Source organism: Amblyomma mixtum, chromosome 2 (assembly GCF_055824585.1).
Source record: "Amblyomma mixtum isolate Tamu chromosome 2, ASM5582458v1, whole genome shotgun sequence".
NCBI classification, from domain to species: Eukaryota; Metazoa; Arthropoda; class Arachnida; order Ixodida; family Ixodidae; genus Amblyomma; species Amblyomma mixtum.
The window spans coordinates 184,373,813-184,400,533 of record NC_143013.1 but is presented as its reverse complement, the minus strand read 5'-3'; the positions used below and the strand labels follow the sequence as shown (position 1 = coordinate 184,400,533).

The 26,721-nt window shown below is 46.2% G+C and overlaps 2 protein-coding genes across 2 annotated transcripts in view; one reads left to right on the top strand and one right to left on the bottom strand.

The window, feature by feature from the left end:
* The window catches only part of LOC149361796 (organic cation/carnitine transporter 2-like), a 41,608-nt gene extending 40,856 nt beyond the window's left edge, over window positions 1–752 (bottom strand). The window contains exon 1 of the mRNA XM_089568156.1: window positions 690–752. Coding sequence (XP_089424282.1) covers window positions 690–752 — 63 coding nt within the window. The remainder of the gene's footprint in view (window positions 1–689) is intronic.
* Window positions 753–4,809: 4,057 nt separating this feature from the next.
* Window positions 4,810–15,839, top strand: LOC149361795 (solute carrier family 22 member 7-like). Its single transcript, XM_089568155.1, has 2 exons — window positions 4,810–5,262; window positions 14,337–15,839. Exons 1-2 carry the CDS (start codon window positions 4,810–4,812, stop codon window positions 15,837–15,839), a joined length of 1,956 nt encoding a protein of 651 aa, XP_089424281.1.
* The last annotated feature ends 10,882 nt before the right edge of the window (window positions 15,840–26,721 follow it).

Genomic DNA, 26,721 nt, shown 5'->3' with positions numbered 1-26,721 from the left:
TCGATGGCCTCTATTAAGCTATGCATTAGCAGTAAACCATACATATTGGATGCCGAATTGAACGATAAGGTAGGACTTGAAAAAGAGGCGAGGAAACCATTCACACCTCAGGACACACCTAAAAAAGCAGGCAAATGCAAATTATCGTTGATCTCAAAATACTTGACAGCCCTATCTTTCAGGGGCCTAGTTTCACTGAATAAGTTGACCCTAGGCAGTTAACCAGCTCTAGTAAAAAAAAAGACACGTGATAATAATTGCTTTTAAAATCGAAAGCATTATAAAAAATGATGAACTTGAAATAGTATTGCTTGAATGCGATGCTCACATATCCATTATAACTTATATTTGACTACACACAAAGCCACAAGCGATGATGTTTATTTTTCCGCCCTCCTTTAACGCGTTCAGAAAGGACAGGCCTTCAAGAGGTGGAGGCGCTGCCGTTATAATAAAAATAAACAAACAATTCAAGCCACCTTAGCCGAAGATGTTCCTGATCTTAAAGGGGCACCGCGATGATTTCCTCAGTACCAGTTAATATCATTAAATAGATTCGCCATGCTTTCCAGAGACCACAGCAAAAAGAATTATTGAAATCGGAGCACGCAAACGAAAGTTATTCCACTCTGAAGATTCAAAATGAAAAGTTCAGGCGAAAACGCATTTCACTTGCCCATTTTACTCACCCAGTACCGAGATTGGGCGCTACCAATCAGAACCGCGCCTTGCGCACACGCATCGGAAGCCATCGAGTAATGGCTACCGCCTCTCATCCCTTTTTGATGTTACTTCAGGTGTCCTCCAGGGCGCCGGCTTATCCCCGCTACTCTTCCTCATTTACATCAATATTCTCCCAGCTAATATAGATTCTAAACTGAGACTATTTGCGGGCGACTGTGTCATCTACAGTCCCATTCGTCATCTCACCGATAGCCACCTACTACAAAAAAAATTGATGCAATAGCCACATGGTGTGACACTTGGCTCATGCCTTTGAACCTGGACAAATGCCAACTCTTATCGTCCTCCCGCAAACGAACGATAACTCAGCATTCATACATCATCAACGCTATAGTGGTTGCCAAAACATCATCCTACAAGTACCTTGGATTACATCTATCATCTTCATTATCTTGGATCAATCACGTCCAAATAATAGGTTCTGGTGCCTCACGTGTTCTAGGTTATTTACGGCGAAACCTCTAATCACCATCCGCGCAAGTGAAAAAACTGGCTTATCAAACTTTCGTCCGTCCCAGACTAGAATTTGCATCATCAATCTGGCACCCATCTCAAGCCTACCTCACCGCCAAACTCGAAGCCATCCAAAAACGTGCAACCCGATTCATCACTTCTGAATACTCCAAAGAAATCAGCATAACTGCACTTAAACGTTCTATCTCCCTGCCCACTCTAAAGTCGCGCCACATCATCTCCTGTCTTTGCCTACTGCACAGCTTCTTTTACTACCCTGCTTCCAGACACCCTTTGCTGCAACCACCGCTCAGAACATCCAATCGCCCAAGCCACAGCCTCCCCATAGCAGGTATCAGGAGCCGTACTTCAGCTATGAACAGTTCATTTTTCCCCGACGCGATTACTCTCTGGAATGCCCTACCTAACGACATAATTTTATGCAACGATCGCAAATCATTTCGCACAAAATTCTGCAGTCATTTCCAAGATGTGTAAGCATTTCATCGGTGTTATCATCAATCATTCATTGGCTTTCAACTCTGCTTGCCGCCGCACGTGCATTTCTTAATTTTTCCGCACCATCCCACGGATACCTTGATGCTCCTTATTTCTTTATTTTTCTTGTCTTTCATAATTTGTAGTGTTTGTGTTAATTGTGTCTGCCTTCATCATGCTTGTATTTACCCCAAGTGTAGCCCCTCCTTATGTAATGCCCTCGGGCCCTTAAGAATGAAATAAATGAAAATAAACGACCTCGAAATGATCTCGCATTGGTGCCCTCTAACGCCTGGTGGGAAGAATCGTGTACACAGAATGTGTTTGCAAAGAAAACGTTGCCATTTTCTGCATGTATTACGCTTTCTCCAAGTGGCATTGAGACAAGACTTTGAGAAGCTACGGGATGCTACCGTCTCCTGTAGCCAAGCCCAGTGAATGGCAGAGTTTTTGAAGAACAAATCACTGCCACCGACTACGAACCACCTCCATTTCGAATGATGCGAATGAAACCTGTGCCTCTTTGATAACTATTTCAAGATACAGTGAGATCCCAATGGGCCAAGAGTCGTCCGCATTGTGGGATATGCATATATATTAGATGGCTCTTTATGTTAAAACATTGCATTGCGATAACTGTATTCGGCACACGTTTGTACCGACAGGCTGCTTTACGCCCCGGATAATAATTTCATTGGTATGCCCAAGGTGAGTGTCATTTCTTTCCTGTTTTCTGTGTCTCATTTTGTAAATTTGCTCTCCTATTTCTAGGGGTATTTGGCACAATCATTCCATGAGGTTTGACCCGAGTCACTGCGAAGCAGAACGGCGTTTCTCGTCTGCGCACTGAACTAACTATCGCTACTCACTGAGAACTCACGTTGATATTCGCCGCAGTGGAACGTGAATCGTTAAAAGGCTCACATTGCTGCAATAGGGTGAAATCTTGATTGTTTTAACTAGATAGTGCTAATGACCCTGACAACAAGAAAATCTGCCGTTGGTGTCGTCGGCGTTGTGAGCAAAAAATAGTGTGGCGTAGGTCGGCCCAGTTGGCCCAGCTATTTTTTGGGCCAGCAATGTCACGTTATCTTGCGACGTGATCTCAACATCTACAGTCGCAACCTCTACAGTAGTCACTCTACATGCCGTAAGTACAGATTTGTTAAACAGCATACTTTTATGTGCCCTCCGCAAACACCACAGCCGTCCTCCTGTGGATCGTCCACTTCTGCATATCCGGCTAGTGTAAACATAGCAAACTCTAGTTCTATATGGGCGCGACAAAGAGAAAACCTTTTTTTTGGCGCGAAATTTATGCCAGAAATCAAAAACAGGTAGAAAGTAACATCGATAAATTCAACTTAAATAGGCGCCAACTATGACGCTTCTTTCGACCAAAACGATCGCCATTATGCTATTGTCTTCGTAAATGGCAACAATTAAAATTCTACATGCACCATAAATGTTTAATGCCATTATTAATCTCGTACCAAAATCTCCGGCGCTACCTGCTAAAATTGGAGATCGCACATCAGAAACATGATTCCCAAATGATGCAACGTGACTAGCTTGCGGTGTCGCAGAATTACCCAATTAATTCCTTTTTCAGCTGACGGCATTTCTAGACGAACACCGGAAGACCACACGAGCTATCCACCCCGCATACTTCTTCGATCGGGCATCGAAGCTGCGAAGATTTCACAGCGCTTGCGGGCACTGCTGCTTGCACGCCGGTTAGTGACGATGCCCCAGAGCGCAGCGATAGAGTGCTACACTGATCAGCTACGTGTCCATTCTCTCGTAGCCATGAAAGAGCTATAGCCATGTCCCTCCTGTCTGTGTGCAGCGTGCTTCCGTAGCGGCCTCATTCTTTGTACTTTGATTATTTGCGAATGACCAACAACCAAAAGAGCAACAATACGCCGAATCGCTGCTTGATAGCCTAAAATTAAGGCGAGGAATTAAATCAGCTATCTTGTAACGCCTCAATTCAGTAAAACTGCATGAAAATGTGCAGAAGAGTTTCATTTACAACAAACCAACACTAAAAAGTCGTGCTTTGGCACTGCATTCAATTTTACTTTCCGATGGTGTTTTTCTAGGGGACTCCCCGCGATGTCTTTATGGTTTTGGTGCTCGGCTGCTGACCCGAAAGACGCGGGTGCGATCTTGACTGCGGCGGTCAATTTTGGATGCAGGAGAAATTCTAGAGGCCCGTGTACTGTACGAAGTCAGTGTGCGTTAAAGACTACTTTGTTGAAACTTCTGAAGACCTTAGCTACGGCGCCCTTCATAGCCTCAGTCGCTCTGGGACGTTCAACCACCTTAAACCATGAATAATAAATCAACCTTCTGTAGTGAGGGGCAGCAAGCCAGCGTCACCGTACCGCCGGCCGGCCTCTCCACCTTTTGTTCTATATTATTTCTCTCAATGAGAAACTTCACAGAATTCTTAATTTTTTATTATAAGTGGTATAACACTTTTAACATTATAACAGCTTTTATAGTATAAGTTTAAATTAAAAGAGAAGAAATGAGGGTTTGAGAGCAAATGATAAAATAATGAGGTTTGTACAACAATACTGTTTTTGTTTCCTTCTGGAATATTGTCACGTAGTGGGGACTGCAGTACGGCGAACAGGAAAACAGCGAGAACGTCTTCGAAACGAAACTCTTTATTCGGGCTGACTTGCGCCCGCAAAGAACTGAATCACTCGGCGGCAGCGTAGCAACAAGTGTGCTCGGCGATCGTCGAACAGAATGACCGCCGCTGTCGGCCGTGCTCCTTTTAAAGCTGATAGCGAACCTTCCTGATAGCGAAGGCTTCAGAAGTTACTGGAACATTCTGGCGCAAACTAGAATCGGCTCCGTCCGGATGCGGTCAATCGAGATAATTCTAGGCCCGTCTTGCGTCACAAACGAAGTGATAAAGCGGCGTGCCGGCAGCCTTGAAGCATGAACAAATAAACATAACAAACAAACGCTACAAAGATTCGCGGCATATGAAGGGTTTGTAAGTCATAAAAAAAGTCACCACTGGCTACAATGCTCGCGCTATGCGGATGCATCAAGAGAACAGATGAAGGAAGAAGAAGAAGAGTGCCCAGAACGATGGCCGCGTCTCCCAAGTCTCCTCAGACATCGAATGTTTCTCCGGCAGCGACAATTGCTCTCGCTCCTTCTCCTGGAGCCCAGAGTCCGAGCGACAAGACCACTGTTCGAGGCGAAGAACGTTCACCAGAAGCGGGCAGCGACGAACTAAAGCTCGGTCCTCTTCAAGGGGCCCTGGCAGTAGACTCTGCTGCGGCCATTCAAAACAGCCTTTACGCCATCTTGGGCCATGGGAACTTCCAGCGCCTCGTCGCCTGCTGCGCCGCGCTCGGTATGGTTGTTTTTATTGTGCACGCGTTCGCCTATATCATCATCGGCCGACCCGTGGATCACTGGTGCCGCCGCCCTGAGGAGCTACGGCACCTCTCCTTGGACACTTGGAGGAACGCGGCCATTCCCATCGAGGCAGACGGGCAGTTCAGCCGGTGCACCGTATATGATCCGGCGATTTCGGTGAGTAAACGGAAATTTGTTTCATTAAAATGACTTTCCAAAGTCAGGTGTTCGATAGTTTTGCCGGTGCAGGTTTTTTTTAATTTTAATGTGGTTACAGGATTTGAAGCTGATCAAGTATCAAGAGAATTTCCTCACTCCTGCCATAAACACTAAATATTATCCTACAGAAAACATGCCTAGAATACCATAAAATCGCTTGGAAACGCCGCCTGCAGGTTGGCTGCCATGGAGATACCCCGGTAGGTGGCTAGCAGCGCAATATGCCACATGGCAGCTGTCACCAGCTGCGCTCAAATTTCATAATACCGGCTATCGTAATCGTCTGGAAATTTTTGTCATGCGCACAAGAATTTTAAAGGTAGCATCTAAGAACTTATTTAACAAGATCTAATTCTAACGAGTAAATTTTGTGATTTTTTTTCACTTAGCAACCTATATTTCGAACTCCCTTAAGCTCTTTGGAGGTTTTCTTGAACCTGCTGCGGTCTTGGAGCTTTTTAACAACAGCCGAACTGATACTATGCAAATAATTTGTTACAGTGCGCATGATGAATTGTACAGTAACTACAGTAACATAGCACACAAGCGCATTGCCGGAGCTCAGGGGAATGGATAATAATAAAACCAGGTGGAGATGCTAAGCCCATATTGGTGGTTGAGCTGGTTCGACATTGTATGCTAAAGGCGCCAAAACATAGACTGCAGACGGAGAAAACGCCAGACACACAGTTAGACTCACTAGAAGCTGGTAGTTTATACTTCTAGCACCGAATGAATAACTGTGGTCAAGTGATAAATATCCAGAAAATAAGCGCCGTGATGCATATCCTGCAAAAAAGTATGGTACAGTACCATTCTTTTTCTTTACGCACTACAGCCAGCGTGTACGTGCGCTCCGCATATAAACACATTCAGGCATCGTTGACACATGATTTCCCAACGCAACAAGGGTAACTGACTGACCGTGAAATTGACTGACCTTCACCCTTGTACAGAACACGGATCTTGTTGAAGTCCGGTGCCTACTCATCAGCCTCACAAAGACGGCGGTGCTTGCAAGGCACTAGGTTTTCGTTGCTTGTAACGTGATATCTTTAAGGCTCCCTTTTTGCAGAAAATCTGGCGTCGGCATTGCGAGCAAAAAGCGGGTAGCCGACCTGCCAGATACGCCACGTGATCTTGTGATGTCATCACAGCCTGCCCCCCCGATTTTCAGCAAGCTTCCCACTGTGGCAGATCGAAGAATAATAAATTATCGGCTCAGATAGGTTGCGCGGGGAGAGCAACCTGATTCTGATAAGCCCCACCGCGACTGTGCTTGGCTGCATGTGTTTGAAGTGGCAACCGGCTTAGGCAATGGCGCGTCGCTTAACCGCTACACCACTGCGGCAGGAGTAATATGGGGTCTCGCCGTGATCTATGAATGTAAAAAAAAAGAGTATGAAAATGACTGCGAAGTGTTACCAAAAGTACCCCGCATCATGAACCCATCAATGCTATTGCCTCATATCGTTGAGGCGCAGCTGTAGTGTCCCCTCTAGTTTGTTTTTCCTCGGCGCTCTTACGTGTGCATGCACTACCCATAAAATGGCAGGGCACACTTGAAGGAATTCTCAGCGGCTTTCGGACCAGCTAGCCCTCTAATGTTGTGAATTAGACTCGTTTTTGAATATGTCTGTGAAATTTTGTTTTCGGTTCAGGGTGAAACGCTAGCGAAATTACATAATTCAAAGCGCGGAAAATCTTCCGCGTTCAGCGAAGCGCAGGACAGGAGAACAACATAGAGCGATGCCTCATCCATGTCGGCCAAGGTGACGTCACATTTAGGAGCCGGGCATACTTCGAGGCACACTAGCGAGCTTTCAGCGAGGGTTGCCTCTCGCGCTGTGTGGGTTTTTCTTCTTGTTGCGTGCGTTGTGGACATAGACAACGTGTAAGCTGAGCTTGAACACCAGGTTAAACACGAGGTACTGCTGTACGTTCAGGTACACCAACTACAGCGGTAGTTGATGTCTGCACGGCGCGAAAGGAACAAGGATGAGAGAGGCACAAGAACACAAAAGGACAGGCGCCAACTTCGCCCAAAATCCTTACATTTTAGGAAGCACCCAAGTCGTCTCACAGTAGCATGTCACAAAAAATAATACGAAGAATAACAAATTGTCAACAATAGTCAGAAATGAGAAAGTAGCGCTACTTCTAACAGGTTCATCCCTACACATCGGATAATAGAAAACTTGTTGGGCTAAGTCCCATGATTTCTGAGCGCGAAACCTGAAAGGAACGCAATTCATTCTCACAACAGAGACGCACACTTGGTCAAGGCAAACAAAGCGCATTCCCAAAATTTCTGCTTTGATACATCGCGTGACAATGAATGAATGACAAACAAAAAACTCGGCAAAATTGGTGGACACGAAAACTTAAAACCCTCGAGAGATCATCTGAACGTCAAGGAACCAAACGTATTGACTTGTGCACAGTTCTTTTTTAGCCGATAAAACACATCCAGGTAAACAAAGTATGCAAATAACACTAACTTCGAAATATTAAAACCTAAAGACACCTTTCAAGAAAAGCCACCTCAGCGTCACTGATAGTAATGGACGATTTACTAACGCTCACGCTTCCCGCTTTCTAGATACAATATGCCTCAACAACTACTCGGTCCAATTTGTCTTTTCCGCTTTGAAAAAAAAAATTGTTTTAATTCTGGACGACACTCTTGCAGGTTTTTTAGTGGTCTGCAAGGAAGCTTCCGCGTCGGTTGCCCACATTCCGAAAATGTTCACTCGCACGCTCATTGAAACATCGACCGGTTAGCCCTATGTAAATGAGACCACAGCTTAGCGGAATCTGGTGTCCAACACGCGACCTGCATTTGGTGAACTGTTTTTGATGTTTAGTAGTGCAAACCGATCGTTTATTCTCCGGCTTAGTCATAGAGCAAATCTTTGAGAGTTTGGACGGGGCAGGAAACAAAACTTGAAGGTGATGTTGACTTTCGACCTGTTTTTTTCTGCCATTTGAAACCTTATCAATGCAAGGAATGACAGGCACAGGTTTCTTTCGTACTTCCGAATGTCTGTTATCATGAGGCCGCTTCAATTTCCGGAGTAAATTTCAGACACAGCCAAAATCAAAAGCGGCGGGTAACCGGCTTCATTCAGCCTCTGAAGATAGGCGCCAAAAGCCCAACGACATCAAGTGATGGCACGACTTTCCCAAAGCATTCATGAATGCATAACTTAGCAATTCTTGCTATTTTGACGAGTTTTGAATGACACTGTCAAACGGTATGAGTCCTATCTTAGATCTGGGATTGTACGACCAGCATGGCTGATCCTTAATAAATGCCAACCTTATGTCTAAAAACTGCAGTTCGCGATTCACTGTTAACTCCCGCGTAAACTTGAGGCCCTAGCTGTTAATGGTTAAAACGAATATTACCCTTGCTGCTGCCTCAGCTGCAGCAGACTCGGGGACATTCTTCACAACAGCCTAAAAAGTCGTCTACATATCTAAAAATGGATTCAACATGTGGCTCACTCAGTGGAATTTTGATGCGGTTCCTTTTTTTGGACAAAGAAGCCTCCTTCGAGAGATATGGGGATTGAGCCGAAGTAGAATTCTAATAAAACTACGAAGCTTTCACTCTCAATCCCAGCTGTACTTTGAAAGCGAACTTCACCTGTTGCGATGATCTTTTGTCTGACTGCGCTTGTTCTTTGCGATGATCTTTTGTCTGAGAGAATAATATAAATCTTCAATATGGATGGAGAAACCGTTGTACTCGAGGGACGGCAAAACGTCCAGCTGCTGCTCGACGTACGAGGAACAATGAACCCGGAAGAGATCATCTTCCACCAATGAACCAAGGTGCTTTTGGAGGTAGCAACTGACGACGCGTTGCCATGTCCCTCTTTCCGACGTGATGGATCGTAGTGGCATTCCAAGCTTGCGGGTTTTATCCTTAAAAATATTTCAAGGATGCACGTTTCTTTCTCTTTTGCACGCTTCTCGATGGCATCCAGGTGCAAGTTATTCAAGGTTTTTGGTGCTTCGGAGTTTTTGTTGATGGCCCCAAACACCTTTTCTCGGAACAATCCTATGGGTAGAAGAGCACAACCACCATGCTTCTCAGGTTGGAACGACAGAAGTCCGTTTCCTTTTATAGCATTGGACACCTTTTCAAGTGGCGGGGTTTTCGTGGGGTTAGCCCCGACGCACCTCGTCACCCAGGCGACACCGTCTTCTATGATTCGCTCTTTTTCACGCTCCGTCGCACGGCCAGCCACCCTTCTAACCATGGCCAGGAACTCCTGCCGCCTGTCGTACGTTGGGAAAGTTAACTGTGGGCCTTTCTCCAGCACTTCCTTCACTTTGTCTAGAAAAGCCGCCTCTCCAAGAACGACAAGTTTGCTGGAGCGATCTCCAGAAGGCTCCTTAGGCCGGGAAGTCAGGCTCGCCAACGCACGTTGCCAGAGAAAATCTGGTCTTTGCCGCCAGTCTTTTCATTTTCACTTTGTATAGAAAAAGTTTGGTAGCTTTGTAAAAATTTTACTTCGGCTCGACCGCCATATCTTTCGAAGGAAGATATTTCTTCAGAAAAAAGGTGTGCGCATAGTGTATTTTCGGGTCCTGTACTGTGTGATATTTCTTTCTCAGCCGTTGTCAATCAAATAAAAATTCAGCTAAGTGACCCACATCTTCTATCCATTTTTAGACATGCAGACGATTTTCTGGTTATTCTGAAGAATTTTCCCTAGTGTGATGTAGCTGCGGCAGCAACAAGGGTAATATCCGTCTTCACCAAAAACATCCAGGGCCTCACGTTTATTTGGGAGTTACCAGTGGATTGCGAACTGCAGTTTTAGACACAAGATTAGTTTATATTGCGACCTAGTATTGCCAGGTGGCGCACAGCTGACGACGACAAAGTAGGGCTCGCGCCGTGAGGAATCTGTCGTCTGTGCTGTCCCAGCTTGCCTGGCCTTGTCTGTCTTCGTGCCTGGTATTAAAGCCCCCTTTCTTCAACAAGTACGCTACAGTCTGGTGGAGTGTGAGGGGTGCCCGTCAGCCCATGCAAGAGACACCTCCAGGCAGCCGTCGCGCAAGCCCTGTACCGCTTGGCACCTCAGTACATCGCTTCAGTCGGAGAATCCAGGGACTGCCTTCGAAGGTTGGACCATTAGCGAGCGACGCCATGGCGAGAGCCGCTCCTCCTCCTCTGCAAACCGCCGCTGCCGCGCCATCCCACTCCACCTTGAAGACTCCGCGGATTCCCAAGACGTTCTGTGGGGAACTTTTTGAGGATGTGGAGGACTGGCTCCTTCACTTTTAACGCGTAGCTGCGTTTAACCAATGGGACGACGCAGCCAAACTGCGGAACGTTTACTTCAGCCTCGAGGATGGTGCTCGCACCTGGTTTGAAAACCGAGAGATTTTAATATCGTGGCATGAGTTCCGTCGTCGGGTGCTGTATGCGTGGATTTTCGCGAACGAGCTGAGCGTGCACTACAATCTCGCATCCAGCTGCCAAACAAAAGTGTTCAGATGTACGTGGAGGACATGACGCGCCTCTTCAGGAGAGCTGACCCGGCCATGCCCGACGAAAAGAAACTCCGGCATTTGATGCGGGGCGTCAAAGAACCGCTTTTCGCAGGCCTCGTGCGCAGCCCACCATGGACCTTTGCTGCATTCCTTACAAAGGCCACAACGATGCAAAAGGTGCTGCAGCAACGTTCTGCGAATTACAGCCCGCCCGTGCGTGCTGCTGCTGTCACCGCATGGTTAGCTACCTCCGAGAGCCACCCTGACGATCGGTACGAACTCATTCGCACCATCGTGCGTGAAGAGCTCCTGAAATTTTGCAGCCCTTGCCAGCCTGCGCTAGTTTCGATTTCTGCTCGTGTTCGCGAGGAGGTACAACAGGCGTTCAGGGCTCCTGTTGCCGAAACACCTCCTTTTCCAGGAGACTACCATCGCCCCACCTATACTGAAATTGCGAGACGCCCGGCTGCCGTTTCGCCACCGCCATTTCCGGTAACGCCTCCTGTGCCGCTGTCCTCAGGGCCACCAGTGCAGTGTTTCGGCGATCGCCGAGCGCCCATGCGGAAGGCCGATGTCTGGCGCACACCTGACAACCGGCCACTCTGCTTTCACTGTGGAGAACCAGGTCATCTCTACCGTCATTGCTGACAGCTCCTCGCGAGCAGCACAGGGTCGCTCGCCCAGCCCTCGCCGGGAAAACTTAGACGAGCGACCTTCGGGGGCGAGGTCGCTGGGAGTCGCTGCGCTGAAGGCCTCCCGTCTTCGCTGCTATGCTCCGAACAGATGGCACCGTCCTCCTACCTATACTCCGTTTCATACATAGGAGTCAACGCTGCCTAAGGTATGAAAGTAGTCCGCTGTAAACAACAAGCGAAATGTATCCGTCGGCCTCGCGTCGTGGCTGAGTGGCACGAAGCGCGCGCCAGTCTGTTCATTTTATAAGGGGTCAAGGTTCGACTTCTGGCTTGGCTGTTTTTTTTTTAAATATTTTTCTTCAAAGATTCATTAGATAGAAACTCGAAACTGTCAAACTCTAATACCTACTTTGAAAAACACAGCGCTGTTTACTCGTTTCGAAGGGAGAAGGCAGTGTAGTGTACGGCATACATACGATGTAACTTGAGTCAGATGGCGTTGAGTGCAAAGTTGTTATATTTAACACGGCGAGAGGTAGATATTGCCGCCGTGCTAGGTCGTTTTTGCGGTGATCTTATTCCAGTAGAGATACCTTCTTTCTTGAACCTCGCAACTGTCCGAGGGCTCACCCCGGTCATCTCGCCCACAGTTTCGAGAACTTCACGCACAGCCTTCTCGGAGAAGCGCTTCCTTACGCTAGAGTAAATGTTGACAATCACCTGCTTGCAATCTTTCGAAATTTTCGGAGACTTCAGCTTGGAGAATAGGCGAGCAGGAGATGTTTTTGAAGCCGGAGTGGGCGAAGAAAACAAGCGAGTAGGAAATAGCGGTGCCATTTTCGCAGACTCAAACCGAAAGACGAAAGCAGACGACATCACCGGCCGGTCTAGGTGCGAAAACCTGATACAGGAGGAGCCGGAAAAAAACCAGAAAACTAAGGCACTCTGTTCTGAAGAACATAAAAGAAAAAACATTTTTTTTTTGCAAACGAAAACACTTTTGTTATTATACTACAATATCGACCAACATTTACTTTTTTTAAGTTCATTACTTTTTTCACTTTCGACGCACTACATTACGATGCGGACGAGGAGCGCGAACAGGCGCCGCAGCCTTCGCTGCGTTGACTGCGATGTATGAAACGGAGTAAAGACAGCCCCGTTTCTTTGGATATACCTGTTCTTCTCGACTGTGGCAGAGTCAGTGCATTAGTGGACACCGGGGCCGATTATTCAATTACGAGTGATAAATTGGCGACTCTTCTGAAAAAAGAGCTTATGACTTGTTCTGTGGTGCATCTTCGTACAGCCGTTGGTCATCTCGTGACGCCAAAAGGTATATGTACGGTGCGCGTTCAGATTCACGGATCTACGTTCGTCGTCAGTTGTGTAGTTCTGTGCAATTGCTCCCGCGATCTCATTATCGGCATTGACTTTCTGCGGGAGTATGGTGCTGTCATCGACCTCCGTCAACGAATCATCACTTTTTCGACAAGTAAAGCCACCCACCTCGCCGACTCTTGGCACTGCAGTGCCGCCCTTCGTGTTTCTGCTCACAGTGTCACGTGGCCGCTACGGAGCAGTGTTTGGTTGAAGTCACCTGCAACGACTTGCATGACGCAGAAGCAGTCGCCGAGGCTAACCGTTCACTCCTGCTTACTCAAGACATCTGTGCCGCTCATAGTCTACTGACGCTTCTTGGTGGCCGGTCTGCGGTCCTGGTCACAAATGTTTCTAGTGAATACCGGCACCTTTTTGCAGGAACTGCTATTGCTTCTGCCGAAGCTGTTATCGATATTTATGTTTATTTTGCGTCCGCGGCAGCCGGCACTGAGGAGCCCTCCATTGAAAACGTCGACGTAAACTGCCACCTGCCTCGGGAGCAACGACTGGCTTTGGAGCAGCTGCTGAAGGAATACAAGTCGTGCTTCGCTTCCTCCTCGAAGGTTCGTCAAACACCCATCACGCAGCACCGCATCATCACCTATGACGATGCTAGCCCTATACGTCAGCAACCTTATCGTGTTTCTGCTAAAGAACGGGCAGTTATCCAAACTCAGGTTCAGGAAATGCTTGAAGATGGCATTGTTCAACCTTCCAAAACCGCTGGTCTTCGCCTGTAGTCCTGGTTAGGAACAAAGGACGGCACTCTCCGGTTGTGTGTCGACTATCGTAAACTGAACAGTGTGACCAAAAAGGACGTCTACCCGTTGCCGCGCATTGGTGACTCTTCGTGCCTGGTATTAACCCCCTTCGTCAACAAGTACGCTGCAATATGAAGGATCACCTGTGTTGGTCGTACAATCCCAGATATAAGACAGGACTCTTGGCGTTATACAGTGCTCATTAAAATCTCTTCAATCGAGCGATAATCGCTGATTCCGTTCAGAAAGCTTTGGGAAAGTGTTGCCATCACTTGATGTCGTTTAGCTTTGGCGGCCAAATTCCGAGGTTGATTGAAGCCGGTTTCCCGCAGCTTTAGATTTCGGCTGTCTCTGAAATGTTACCTCTGCCAGTCATTCCTTATGTTCATAAAGTTTCACCATGGCATGAAGAAAGTAGCAAGTAAACATAAGGTTCAAGTTGTTTTCTTTCTGCCCCGTTAAAACTCTCATTTTCACCTATGACTAAGTCTTAGAATAAACGAACGGTTTGCTCTACCAAATATCGAAAACAGTTCATCAAATGCACGCCACGAGTTGGATAACAGATTTCTTCAAGCTAACCTTATTGCATTTTTTTTTCAATTTATCGAGTTATCTGGCCCTTCTCAGGGACTATGAGGGATAAAAAAAACAGCATGCCTATTGAGAAAAAACTTAAACCGTAATACACGAACAATAGACAAAGACCATATTTGTGTGCCTATTTTCATCCCAACAGGAAGATCCCGAAGAAGAACGCAACGTGGTACGCTGTCAAGCTTGGGAATACGACATCGGCTACGCCAAGGACAGCATCGTCAGCAGCTGGGACTTGGTGTGCGACCGCCAGTGGCTCTTCAGCCTGTCCTCTTCCGTATTCATGCTTGGCCCCGCGGTCTTCGCCCCAGTCGCAGGCGCCATGTCGGATCGATTTGGCCGAAAACCGGTCCTCATGGCGGCCGCTGGAACACTCCTCGGTGCCAGCCTGTGCGCCGCCGGTTCCCAGTCATTCCCACTGTTTCTGATGGCTCGATTCGTGGTAGCCGGATCTGCCAGTGCAAGTTCTCTCATATTGTTCACCCTTGTTTTCGAGGTAACCAAAAACGAGCGGCGTGCCCTGTACAGCTTGGGGGCAACATCCATAGGGGGCACAGTTCCTTTGACGCTACTAGATCTTGTGAGCTTATTGCGCCCGTCGTGGGAACTGGCGCAAGCAGTTCTCCTGCTACCAACGGTGCTGCTGCTGATGTGGTGCAGTTTACTGGAAGAGTCGCCCAGCTGGTTGATAGCCACGTCGCAGTTACGCATGGCCCAACAAGTTTTCCTCCGAGCGGCAAAATTAAATGGACTTGACGTTACGAAGACCAAGCAAGCATTCCTGCGACTCAGGCAGCAGATCACGCCGAAGGACCAAGCGCATTCCACCGCAGTTTCCGCCTCTTCTACCAGCACTTCGACGGAAGGAGCTCTGCAGGCCGCTGTCTTTCACCGCCGGGTGCTCTCCGTCGCCATCGCATGGTTCAACCTTACCTTCGTTTATTACAACCTTGCAATTATGGCGTTGAGGAAAGGTGGCCACAACAAAGCAGCCCACTTTGGCATGCAGGTTCTCATCTTCATTGGCATAGGCTGGCTGCTTTCCAAGAAAGGCCAACGTGAAACGCTAACCGCTGCACTCTCCACCGTCGCTGTTGGCGCCGCCGCTTACTTCGCCGCCAGTTTCCTAGCCCTTTCTGCACTGATTCCCTCTCTCCGCAGTCTTGTCTTGTGCCTCTGCACTGGTGCCTTTGCCATCTGCTACGGCTACACAGCAGAAGTGTTCCCTATTTCCATTCGGAGCACCGGCCTTTGTGTCTCCTACACAGTCGGGCGCCTGGGGGCACTCCTGAGTTCCTTCCTGTCCGCGTTCAAGGGCGTGCCTGACTCTGCCGCCATGGAAGCAGCCTTGGCGGCTCTTATGCTTCTTACCGCTGTGTCGGTTCAATGGCTCCCAGAAGTGTTCCTCAACACAAAAACAACTAAGCCTCGATCGCCCGTTGTGCTGAGTCCAGAAGAGCAGAAAAAAGCTCTGAAAGCATCGTTGGCGGCCACGCCGAGCCCTACGAAGCAAAACCGCCGTCGCCCGGACCGCGGACGTCCAACGGGCACGCCGAAGCGCTCCGGGGCAAAGAAAATGGAACCCAAGTCTGTGACGGAACGTTCGCCCATTGTTTCTGCGTCCGCCACCCCCAAAAATTATTAATCGGCTCTTAAGCTATTCTGAGCATCCTTAATATGCCTATCATGTCGGTTGGGATAGTATATGCCGAGGACTCTTAAGTGAAGCCTAATTTTCTGCTCTATTAGTTTCTAAGTGAGCAGCTTCGCGTTTATATCTAAATACAGTACGCGAAACTCTACATAATGCGAAGAACACTGGAAGTCGTGATGTGTTTATCAAAAGGCAGTGAATGGAACTTTTTATGATAAACATTTAATGTGCTTTATGGGATACAAAAGCCAGGAACTCTCAGTTCTGCTTAGGTTTTAACAGTGGAACGTGCAAAGCGGTGTATTACGTGCTGGTCTGCACTTTCATATCTCAGAGTACTACATAGTGTGTAATTGTTTCACCTAAACAGTGTTACTATCATTGACTGATTTCTTTGTTTCCCTGCTATGCAGAGAAAAACTGTTATCATTTTGCGCCTTTGGTTTGTTAGCGGATATCCCCAATGCTATTAACACGACACTCATGACAAATTGAAGCAAGACTGTACTCATAGATTAGCGCGTTTTAATTGGCCCCCCGAAATGAGTGGCCGCTTCAACGGTGTCCGAACACGTGACCCCCCCTTGCACATAGTCCGCATTTCGCACTAGGTGCTTACTTTCCCAACCCACCAGAATCGTCGCTCACTCATGCACTTTAAATGCAACAATTTTGAAACACAAGTACAAAGAGCTAGCTGTGACCATCTTCGTTACCACATGTGTACAGCCATTAATTTTGTTTCTTCAGAGTAATTTTTTTGAAGTGAGGTCTCCTTTACAGTAGACACCGTTCCACTGTGTCAAATTATAATTTTCACGTTTAGTTCTTGGCCCTGTTTGCGGAGCCTGCGGACATGATCAGAAGAAAAAAAAACCCTGGCTCTATACGAAGTCTTCATATTTTCGAAACCGCTATTGGCATGCTTGAACAGCGCTTAATAAATGAGGTCTTACAATTCCTGCGTTGTGGTCTACAAACCAGTATAACATCGTGTATCCAGCCAAGTTCAGTTCTCAGAAGCTAGCTTGTGTTGATCGCGTACTGTTTTAGTTATTTTAGTCCCGCATAAACGGTCGCTTCTCCTTAATGGTAAATTTTCTGTAAATCATGAAGAAATATACATATCTGCTCTAACCTGCGGCGCTACCTACGTTCTTTTATATTCACAGTTTATTTCACTTCGATTTTAGATAAACCACAGAAAGTGTATAATCTTAAGCTAATCAGGGTGCGCAAAGATTACAGAAACACCCAACTGATGGGTTGCAGAATATGTATCATTTTTCTTAACTGGAACTCAGTTTTTGTGCTCTGCCGTTCTTGTTTAGCTTCAACATTCGGCTGCTGAGGCCAAATTGACTCGAGGCGAACTGAAAAGCTACTCGTGTGCAGTGCGTTGCAAGAGGACGTAAGAAAGCAAACTGGGTGGCGGAAACAAATGAACATTTTTTTACCACGGTATCTCACGTACCTACGTGTGGCTTTGGGGCATTAAATGGTTTATTCATACGAGTTTATTTTTTTTACCATAAATTCCACCCACAGCTCTTTTCACAGAAAATTAATCCCGCACAAAAAAAATAAAAATCTCTTCATAAACATAATGACGACATTCACGTTAAGCAAAAATAAACCAACGTCAGCTTTGACAATAAGAATTGCAGCAAAATGAAACAATTTCTGATTATTAGTCAAGTTTGTTCTCGAGAATTGCCCAAGGTGAATTTATCAAGGTGTAACGTTTATTGCGGCCAGTTTCTTTGCTAGAAAACCTCCTGAGACGCACTATGAAGCTAGAATTAGAGACTTCTTTAATTATAGTCTACGACTTGCGATGAGTCCGCTTACGACCATCAAGACTCCCGCGGGGTAATTGCCGTGGTTTTTATGCACTTCTGTCTCGCGCAACTGCAGAGCTGCATAACATTGCGTTCGTATTAAGCACAAAATGTTCTTAGCTCAAGCTGTTGGGAAATCAGGCGAACATTGCCGGGGAACCATTGCGAACAGAAAGAACATCACTCGAACGTGAAGCGAACTAAGCGAAGTTTTGTGTCCATTGGCTAAAGCCACCGGCACGCCGCTGGTCAAACAACTCTGTGCGGGCCTTCGAAGTTTCCAAATGACATCCTTCGGGTTACCGGCTAAGGGCCGTCACCCGATCACTCATTTTTCTTATGCCGCGGCGCAAGGATGACGCGCGCGCCGATGGCAGCGTAAGAAGGCGTGCGCCCCACCTTTGAGCTAAACACCGAACAGACGCTGCGCGTCCGTAAAAAGGTACTTAGCAGCGCTAAACAATATCTGTAGTAGACACACCTGGTGTGTTTTGAACGCCAGCGCCAGAACTTTCAGGTCGACCGCCTTCCGGCACCACGCGCCCAACCAGCGGAGCAAAGCGCGCCACCTGATGACACCGCCTTCGAGAGGGAGTGGCGCCTCACCTGCAGTACAGTTCTCCTGGGTGGTACGACCGTACCTGGCTCTGCTGCAGAGTATCTAGAAAAATACGAACCACTGAAGCGGAATGCATTATGTTGAACTATACAAAGATATGTTAACACTGTTTCTTGTTGCTTAATATGGAGACTAATTTTAAAGCTGTCCTAGAAAAATAGCTAAAATGTATGAGTGCTTTCTAGAACGTTTTCCATGTGGGGTAGAAATTGTGATTACCGATATTATTGTCGTTGTTAGAAAAAACTGTTTACGGCACATGAAGTTCCAGAAACAGCTAGAAAGCGAAGACAAAACCTACGTGAAAGGAAGTTGTTTATACCTCCGGTGCTGGCGCAATCACGAAAGACTTAAAAAAGTTATTTGTTCAAAGCAGCCTTGAATTCCATCCAAGGCTTGCAATAATTTTTTTTAACACAGTCGCAAACAGTTCCTTCAGCGATTAGAACCTCATGATGCTTTTATGTAGATGATTCAGTTAACTGGCTTCATTATTTCTCAGCCGGAAATGTTTGCCAGCAGCCTCAGTCAGCTTGAGATTCTGCTTTAACGAGACTTGAGCGCAGTATTTCCTTCGCGTTTCGCAGTAATCAAACGAACAGTAATTCCGCACTAGTTTGAGAGTTCATTCGACTGGGTTCCACAGGAAAGCAGGAAAGAGAGGAGAAAGCCCGACATAGTGACTTACTCGTAATGCAAGTACAAGGTCAGTACTTTTTGTAGAGCCACTATCTAGTTGGCATTGAAACAGCTCTTAGCTGCGCATGACGTGCAATGAGGAGCGCTCTTTGGCACAATGCAGACTTACGGAAAATCTGGTATGACATAGAAGGCAAGGAGGCATAATGAGAGGGCGATAAAACGTGGTTAGATATCGTTATCACAGCTGTCGCGACCCCATTTGCGTGGTCTGGGTCGGATTAGGGAAGAAGCGGCTGGGTACGCGCTTAAAGTTAAGACCGCCGGAAACCATATAACTTCATTCCGCATATACGGTGCACATGCTAACACGCTTTTTGCTTTGCAGCGGTGCGCACAAAAGAATACTCGTTACGCGGGCTCCGCAATGCAAATGCAAGTGGGAAAAGATGGCGGCAGCGAGAAAACAGCCGACCCGGCTTCCCCGGCTTCCGTTTTGTCGGGAGGCGTCGCATGGCGGGAAAAGCACGCAGTGGCCTTGAAAAGGAAACAAGGTTTATTTTTTTTTTCGTTTCAACGGGACCGCTACGCCGATTATAGGTTACCGTAATCTGAGAGGTGCGTTTTATCGGTTGCAATAACAAAAAAAAAACCGGTTTTGGGCATTTTTTTTCTATGGGTTACAAGGCAGCTCCTTCAGCAGTAACTTGTAAAACGCACCTCTTGAGTCGTTGTAACCTATACACCGGTCAAGAATAATCAAAACATCAAAAACACTCGTGCTGTAACGCTTAATTTAGACGCATTTATTGTGTGTAACTTTTACATAGGTAGCTTTATGGGTTACCGGGATTAGAGTGCACTTTGGGTGAATTAATTTCATATTTCCGAAAATACACTTTAATACACTGACAAGATGCTAAAACTTCATACATATTTTTTACCTATTTGAAAAGTGCTCGAAGTATGCTTTAAGTGAGGTATTTTGGACATATTTTAAGAATATATTTGGAATACCAAGCATGACATTTAAGGAACGCATTTCCTACATATTTTTAGTGCATTTATGAATACAAAATATGTTTTGAAATACAATTCAAATAGCCGGTCGTATATTCCAAACGTATTAGTTTTTGCTAAGGGAATGACCCTTCGGATCAACAGTTTAAACAGTCGTGTATTTAGAATGAGGACCAGCTCTTCACTCCGGCTGCGACACTTTATCCTTACATTACTACAGAGGCACCGCTTTCGCAAATGTGCCCATCACCGTCATGGTGTACGGGCGTGCTTAAATCCTTCTCACTTTCACATGACCACAGTCGTTAAGAAAGCTGAATAACAATATTACCCAAATGAGCTGCCGAGTACGCGCTAATCCAGCTACACTCCGGAACGACTTCGCTATTACCTCATTTTATCCCCCCGTATAACTTGCCTTATGAGGCTCTTTAGGTGTGCACAACCACTGAGAGGGTTATTATATGTTTACTTTTTTCGTAACAACCCTAACGGCAACCACTGTCCAGCGATTGGGGAAAAATCTAGACCATGCCCCCTTTAATTTGTAGTCCTCTAATCAGTAAAACGTAGCGCTTTGAGCATAACCTGTGCAGAGACTCATCATGGGGCTCGTATATCTAAATTTGGCGCTCTTTTTGAGTTGAAGGGCTGTAGGTAAGGATGTTTTATGCGACTGGCTGGTAGTTGAACTCCTAAGTGTCGGCGCAATGAGTTAACCTCAGTGAAAAATCCACGAAAAATATCCCAGTTTCGAAGCGCAGATTCTCCACTAGTGTAATCAAAACGCTCTTCGAAAGAGGAAAGGCGGATTGGCGGGGGAGAGAATGGCTATCGCTTCCAATTCTTAGTAATTTAGGAATGGAAAGCAGTCGCAGTAATTTGTTAATATTTCTGTTTCTGAGCAACTTCGTGTATTTCAATACCAAAGCATTTCTAAGGCTACGTCGGCGGGGTAGCGTCACTGAAACGTGTCCGCAAAACGTGTCCGCAAAACGTGGCTGCAAAATGTGTCCGCAGCAATTGCGACGTTCTCACGAAAGACAATATCAAACGAAGAGCTGTGATCCATAGGAGATGGTGTGGGGATGCTCCGGAAAAAAAAATTGTCGATAGAATGGGTAGTTAAATATTTAGGGCCACAAATGCTGAAAAAAGCCTTGAAATAGCGCGGATGTTAATATATTGAGTGAACGGGGAAACAGCCATGGACAGCACAATAGTGAACAAATAGGCAAAGGAGTGAAAATAAGCTTTGAAATGAAGTGAAATCTATTTGGCAAGGGATAATTAATCAAACAAAAAGTTTAATTTGCATACATTAACTAGTTAATTAATTATCTGCAAAAGCCATTGTGCGGTTTGATAGGATGGATGGGAGTAAAGTAAGTGGACGGCAAAGCAACTATGGCGCCAATTCTGACGAACCAAAATGGTTGATTAAGATAAAGGAAGGTATAATGAGGGTAAATAAATCGATCTTTAATTTAAGCTTAAGATAATTTCACTAATTTCGTAGTTAAATTATTTAACAAACAAAAAGAAAATTATAAAGAGAGGCGACGAGTGCGGACGAGGCGTCGATGCTTTGGCATGCTCCCAATGCGGGTAGCCTCAGTGATCTCTAATTCATTCGTACTTTATCTCTGTGTATAGCAGGAGACTGGCTCACTTCGTTTCAGGAGTGTTGAAACCATGAATAAAACAAAAGGTGCTAGCCTCACTACCCAAAACTGCTGGGATCTATTTTTCAGTGCTACGGAAACCACACTTGTGCCCCGTATAAAACATTTATTTTGTAAAACGTTCCTGTTTATTTTGTACAAGATATTTTCACAGCGGAGCTTCTCTTTTTGGTCTCCAGAAATGCCTGCGCAGAGAGCAAGATGGCGGCCAAGAGGTTCAAGGCTCCACATAGTCGGTAAAGGTTGTCGTATGAGCCCCCCGTATCGCGGAAAGCACCTGTAAAGAAGTAATAAAATATTGAACAACAGCATAGGTTGGTAGCCGAGAAATGGAAGCAGTAGTGAACGGCATGAAAGTGACACTGAATGTCGACCTGTGTAGGTTTCTACATCTAAGTTTGGCACAAACCAAGCATTTATAAGCAACCTAAGAAGTCCTGTCGAAGGAGGTTCGGTATTTTTATATCGTCCATTAACCGGTTCACCTTTACCCCGAGGCAATGAAAGGAAGCACAGATGTCCTGGTGTTTAAAAACCCGACTTTCGCAAAGACTAGAACGCGCTGCAGTTTGTACCGGCCCAAACACGTCAGCTTTTACGAATAAGCAATTATTTCATTGTCAGTTTTGTGCTAGCAGTGCCATATTCTTTCAATTACACCAATTTCACATGGACGGTTTGTGCAAAAAAAAAAGAACTGAATTTTTCTAATTTTGCCGGTCCTGTAGAAGACAGCGATATTATTTTGCTTTAATATCAGGTCAGTGAGATGCATTGTTACTTCGCGGTTCGTTTCAACCTGTCCCGGAAAGCTGCTACTGATTCATATTAAGTTGTCCTGAATCTTTCCTCCTTTATTTCATTTCAGAAACCGATGAGGCATTTCTCAAAGATTCAACTAGCCGGGGCAGTACGACGCCGCAAAAGACGCACCGAATAAGCCCTGTGCTAAACGGAGCACCCCCTTTGCAGGCAGAGAGCAAATTGAGCTGCGCTTTGTTCATTACATCGCTATATTTTGCGCTATATTTTATATAATGCGGTTACAACATAACCGCAGGACTTATGAAGGTGCTGTAATGTCTCTCGCTGTTTGGTCGCATGGATAACGCCAGCACAATATCCACATAGCTCTAACTGTTGTCCTGAGGAAATCTGCCAAAATCGGCAACAATTTCTCATTGCTATGTGATAGCAAAACAAAATTTATCAAAAAGTGGACTGCAGGCATCCGAGTACTTCGACAACTAGGCGTTTTTAGCTGTGAGCTAGCTGAATGATTGAACTCCTTGGAACTTGCCGGCGATTCCCTTTGTCGCTTCTGCTACCGTTGCCCGATCTAATGCGATCGGCAATACACGTGGTACACAGTTCGCTAAGGTAATGGTTATGCCCGCAAATAACTTTTCCTTCGGCGATGAGACAGTCACCGTGCGTGCCGTAACAACGGCGAAATTTCAGAAGATGCCACCAGACAGTCGCGGTACAAATACTATCATGAGGAAGGGCGACAAGCGATGGGAATGCAACAGAAAGCGCCGCGTTGGAGGTCCCATCGATTGCGGGAGACCAGAGATATCGCCTGTCAACATTTCATTTGCTACCTGCTATCGAATGATGATGAAGGAAGTACTTTCGGGCCGACAACATTAGCAAGGCACCCTGCAAAGATCTTCTCTTATCAGTATGAAGGCTGAAGTTAAAAATGCGTTACCGACTGCCGTAAACCACAAACGTTGTCCTACACTGTGAGCAGCAATTAGCCTACAGAGGGGTAAAATGGAATAAGCTGTCTTCTAACGCGTTCCATTTCAGAGACTGGATACTCTGCCCGATGCTTGGGGATAGCGTTTCATCGCTAAAAATATGAAATATTTACTGTTGGCAACTGAAACAAATTTCTTCATCACGAGTGAAGTTCAAGCAGTTATGCTGATTTTTGCATGCAGTTTAAATCTGCTCTGTATTCTAGCCTCAGCACCTGTAGTGTTAATTTTAAAAGGCTCCTCCATTGTTGAGTGCAACAAATTATTATGCTCTTTGGTGGGCATATGTCTCCGTTGTCAAGCGCAAGCATTATACCTATTTAATCATCACTGCCTACCCCGGGACATGAGCCGCGCACCCTGTACCTGAAAGAGAGTGCGATAGACAATAGCTTACTCCGTTTTTTGATGCTATACGGACCGATTCGTGCTTACAGAGCACATGATTTGCAACTTATCGCTTCAATCGCATGCTCTTCTTACAGGCTTAAATGAGCGCTATTTGAAATTGCCGCAATTGTTTGTGGTGTTTGTTTCTCATATTTCAAAGCTGCCGACACGCCGCTTTTATCGCTTTGTTTGTGATGCAAGAGGTGCATAGATTTATCTGGATTGATCGCATCCAGGCGGAGCCGAGTCTACGTTGTTCCAGAGTGTTCTAGTAACTTTTCAAGCTTTATCTCGAAAGTTCGCTATCAGCTTTAAAAATAGCACTGCCGAGCGCGGCGGGCATTCTCTTCGAGGACCGCAGAACACGCTTGTCGCTACGCCACGGCCGAGTCATTAACTTCTTTGCGGGCGCAAGTCAGCCCAAATGAAGTGTTTCGTATACAAGCTTTTCTCGCAGTTTTCCTGTTCGCCGGACTGCAGACACAACTACGTGACAATATTTTAAAGAACCGAACAGACGTTCTTCGGCAAATGATTTGTGTGTAACGAGGTGCAAAAATGTGATGCAGCAGCGATAACATAACATTTCATAAGACGTTTTGATGGTCACTCACCCACAATAGATGGCTCACAAAAAAGCAGCGGAACTGTGGCAAGGCCCATGAGACCCCAGGACGCTGCGACGCTTTCCACCCCAAGACAGTCTGCTATAAGAACGGGCTTGAAGGCGTTCAGGTAACCCTGTTGGATTCCAGCCACGAATGAAACGGCGCCCATTGCCCACATGCCACCAACATGCGGCATCAGCCAGAAAGCGAGAGAGAGCAGAGCCAGGCTGAGCGCTGCTATCGGGCTCCGGCTATGTGCCACCTTGTCTGCTATAATAGAAATCACAAGGCGTCCTAGAAACCCGCCCAAGCCCTGAAATGTCACAAGTTGTGCTCCGGTGGCGAGCGGGACACCTTTGTCCCTGGCGTAGTCGACGATCGTAGAGGTGAACACCGGTAGTGTGAAATCTGCAGAAACCATTGCGACTAAAAGCCCATAAAAGCATGGCGATCTCAAGACCCTTGCAACTTGTAACACTATGCCTGCAGCGGCGACACTTTGTTCTAGCCTGTCTGATGGCTCATCGACACATTCCTGAAGCTTCGGCGCGAGCTCTGCTTTCACTGTGATTCCAAAGACGTCGGCGCTTGTGCTAATATTGTCACTGCTTTTTTCAAGCACATTCTCATGTGCACACCTAGGCGGCTTGACGCTATTGCGACAACCGTTCGACGCATGATTTCGTTCGTGAGTTTCGTACTCAGTGCCGTTCCCTTCTTTCATTTGTTGGCTGGGAGCTCTCCGGACTCTGCGCGAAAGGCACGGGGTGGGACGGGCGTACCGCAGTAGCAGTGACAACGGAATCAGGTTGAGGGCCATGCCTCCAGTCAAAATAAGGGTGCCTTGTAGACCGTACTTCAGCGCCAAGTACGACAGGAGTGAAGGGCCAACGATGCGTGGCAGCGAGATTCCCAGAGACTTCAAGCCTGTCGCGGCGCCTCGATATTGGTCGAAATACGCCACGATGTGCACGGAGGTTCCGATCACAATGATGCCGAACGATGCTCCTGTTTGAATAAATAAAAAGAATGTTAGAACCTGTCACGTTTCACGGCCTGCTTATTTGGGCTATTTCTCTTATTCCTGACTAGGTTATTGGCATCCAGCTAGCAACCCCGCTAAGTGCAATGTAGCTTTTCACTGTTTATAGTACTGAGAATTATAAACTTGAACTATGCGTCGCTGACAGATCAGACTAGTTGGTGTGCATATAGTTTTTTTTTCAGATGGAGCGTGACATGAATAAAGTGCGTCGTTGAATGTGAAGAAAAAGTGCGCCAGAGGCATGAACCCGGCTGGCTCTTCGAACTTTCGCGATATATTTTCATTTCCCCTATTGAGTTCTACTACGGTCACATACACTTGAGTGGAAGCATGCAGTCCACTCGCATTTTAGAGCCACTTCTGATCAGAATGATATAAGGCAAGAGCTCTAATGGTTGCATGTAGCGAATATATTTCGCGGGTGTTTTTGTCCTCAATGCAGATAGCTCAAGTTTCTTCAAAAAGTTTTCATGCACCACGCGATTCGAATCCGTATGTCCTTGGTAACATGTCGAAATCAACCCCTTTGGGCCCTCTGCAATATAAGCTAGTAATTGATCCCTCTTTGAAAGCGCGGACCGTTGTTTAAATATCTAAGGGTCGACATAGCCGCCAGTCACTCGTGCAATGTGATATGATGAGAATAACTAAATTTATAGTTAAGCTTTTCCCTGCTTTGGTGAAAACATATTTTCAAAACGCAACACGAATTCGCACCGTTACTAAACGTGCCAAAAGCAGGCTTGAGTTTTTAAGCCGTCACATGCAACTACACCTCCAACTGCAAAAGTTATTACTTAGTTAACACGCGCTCGTGTCGAACTGCATTACCCTTGTGCACTTTCGGACCCTCATCATTCAAAGCATTATTTCGCCCTAGAATCATTAAGATTTGTGCACCAATGCTCATTCTACATGATTACTGTTTTCATTGAAGTGTCACCAAACTGAACTCCATGTATAATCCTCCATCTCTTAGTCCACGCCGAAAAATAGCCGTATTTATTTCTGATTACTTTTTTCACTGAAGTATCTGAAAAATGAAGTCAGAATGCAATATTCCATCCCATGGCTTACATCGTAGAACAGCTAGACAATATTTTTTATGAATTGTACCACTCACCACTTCAAGATTGCACCATCATACCCGACGACCGCGTTTCTCAAACACTATTCAAAGCACAAAAAAGGGCCAAGAAGTATACCTTAAAATTTGCCTTAAAGTTTATTGCTCGACACGGCAGAGGTGTGTCCCTGGGG

Excerpts from the sequence above, each read along its gene's own strand:
- LOC149361795 (XM_089568155.1), top strand. The coding sequence starts at position 4,810 with ATGGCCGCGTCTCCCAAGTCTCCTCAGACATCGAATGTTTCTCCGGCA. Across the intron at positions 5,263-14,336 it reads TATATGATCCGGCGATTTCG|GAAGATCCCGAAGAAGAACG; the intron begins GTGAGTAAACGG and ends TCATCCCAACAG.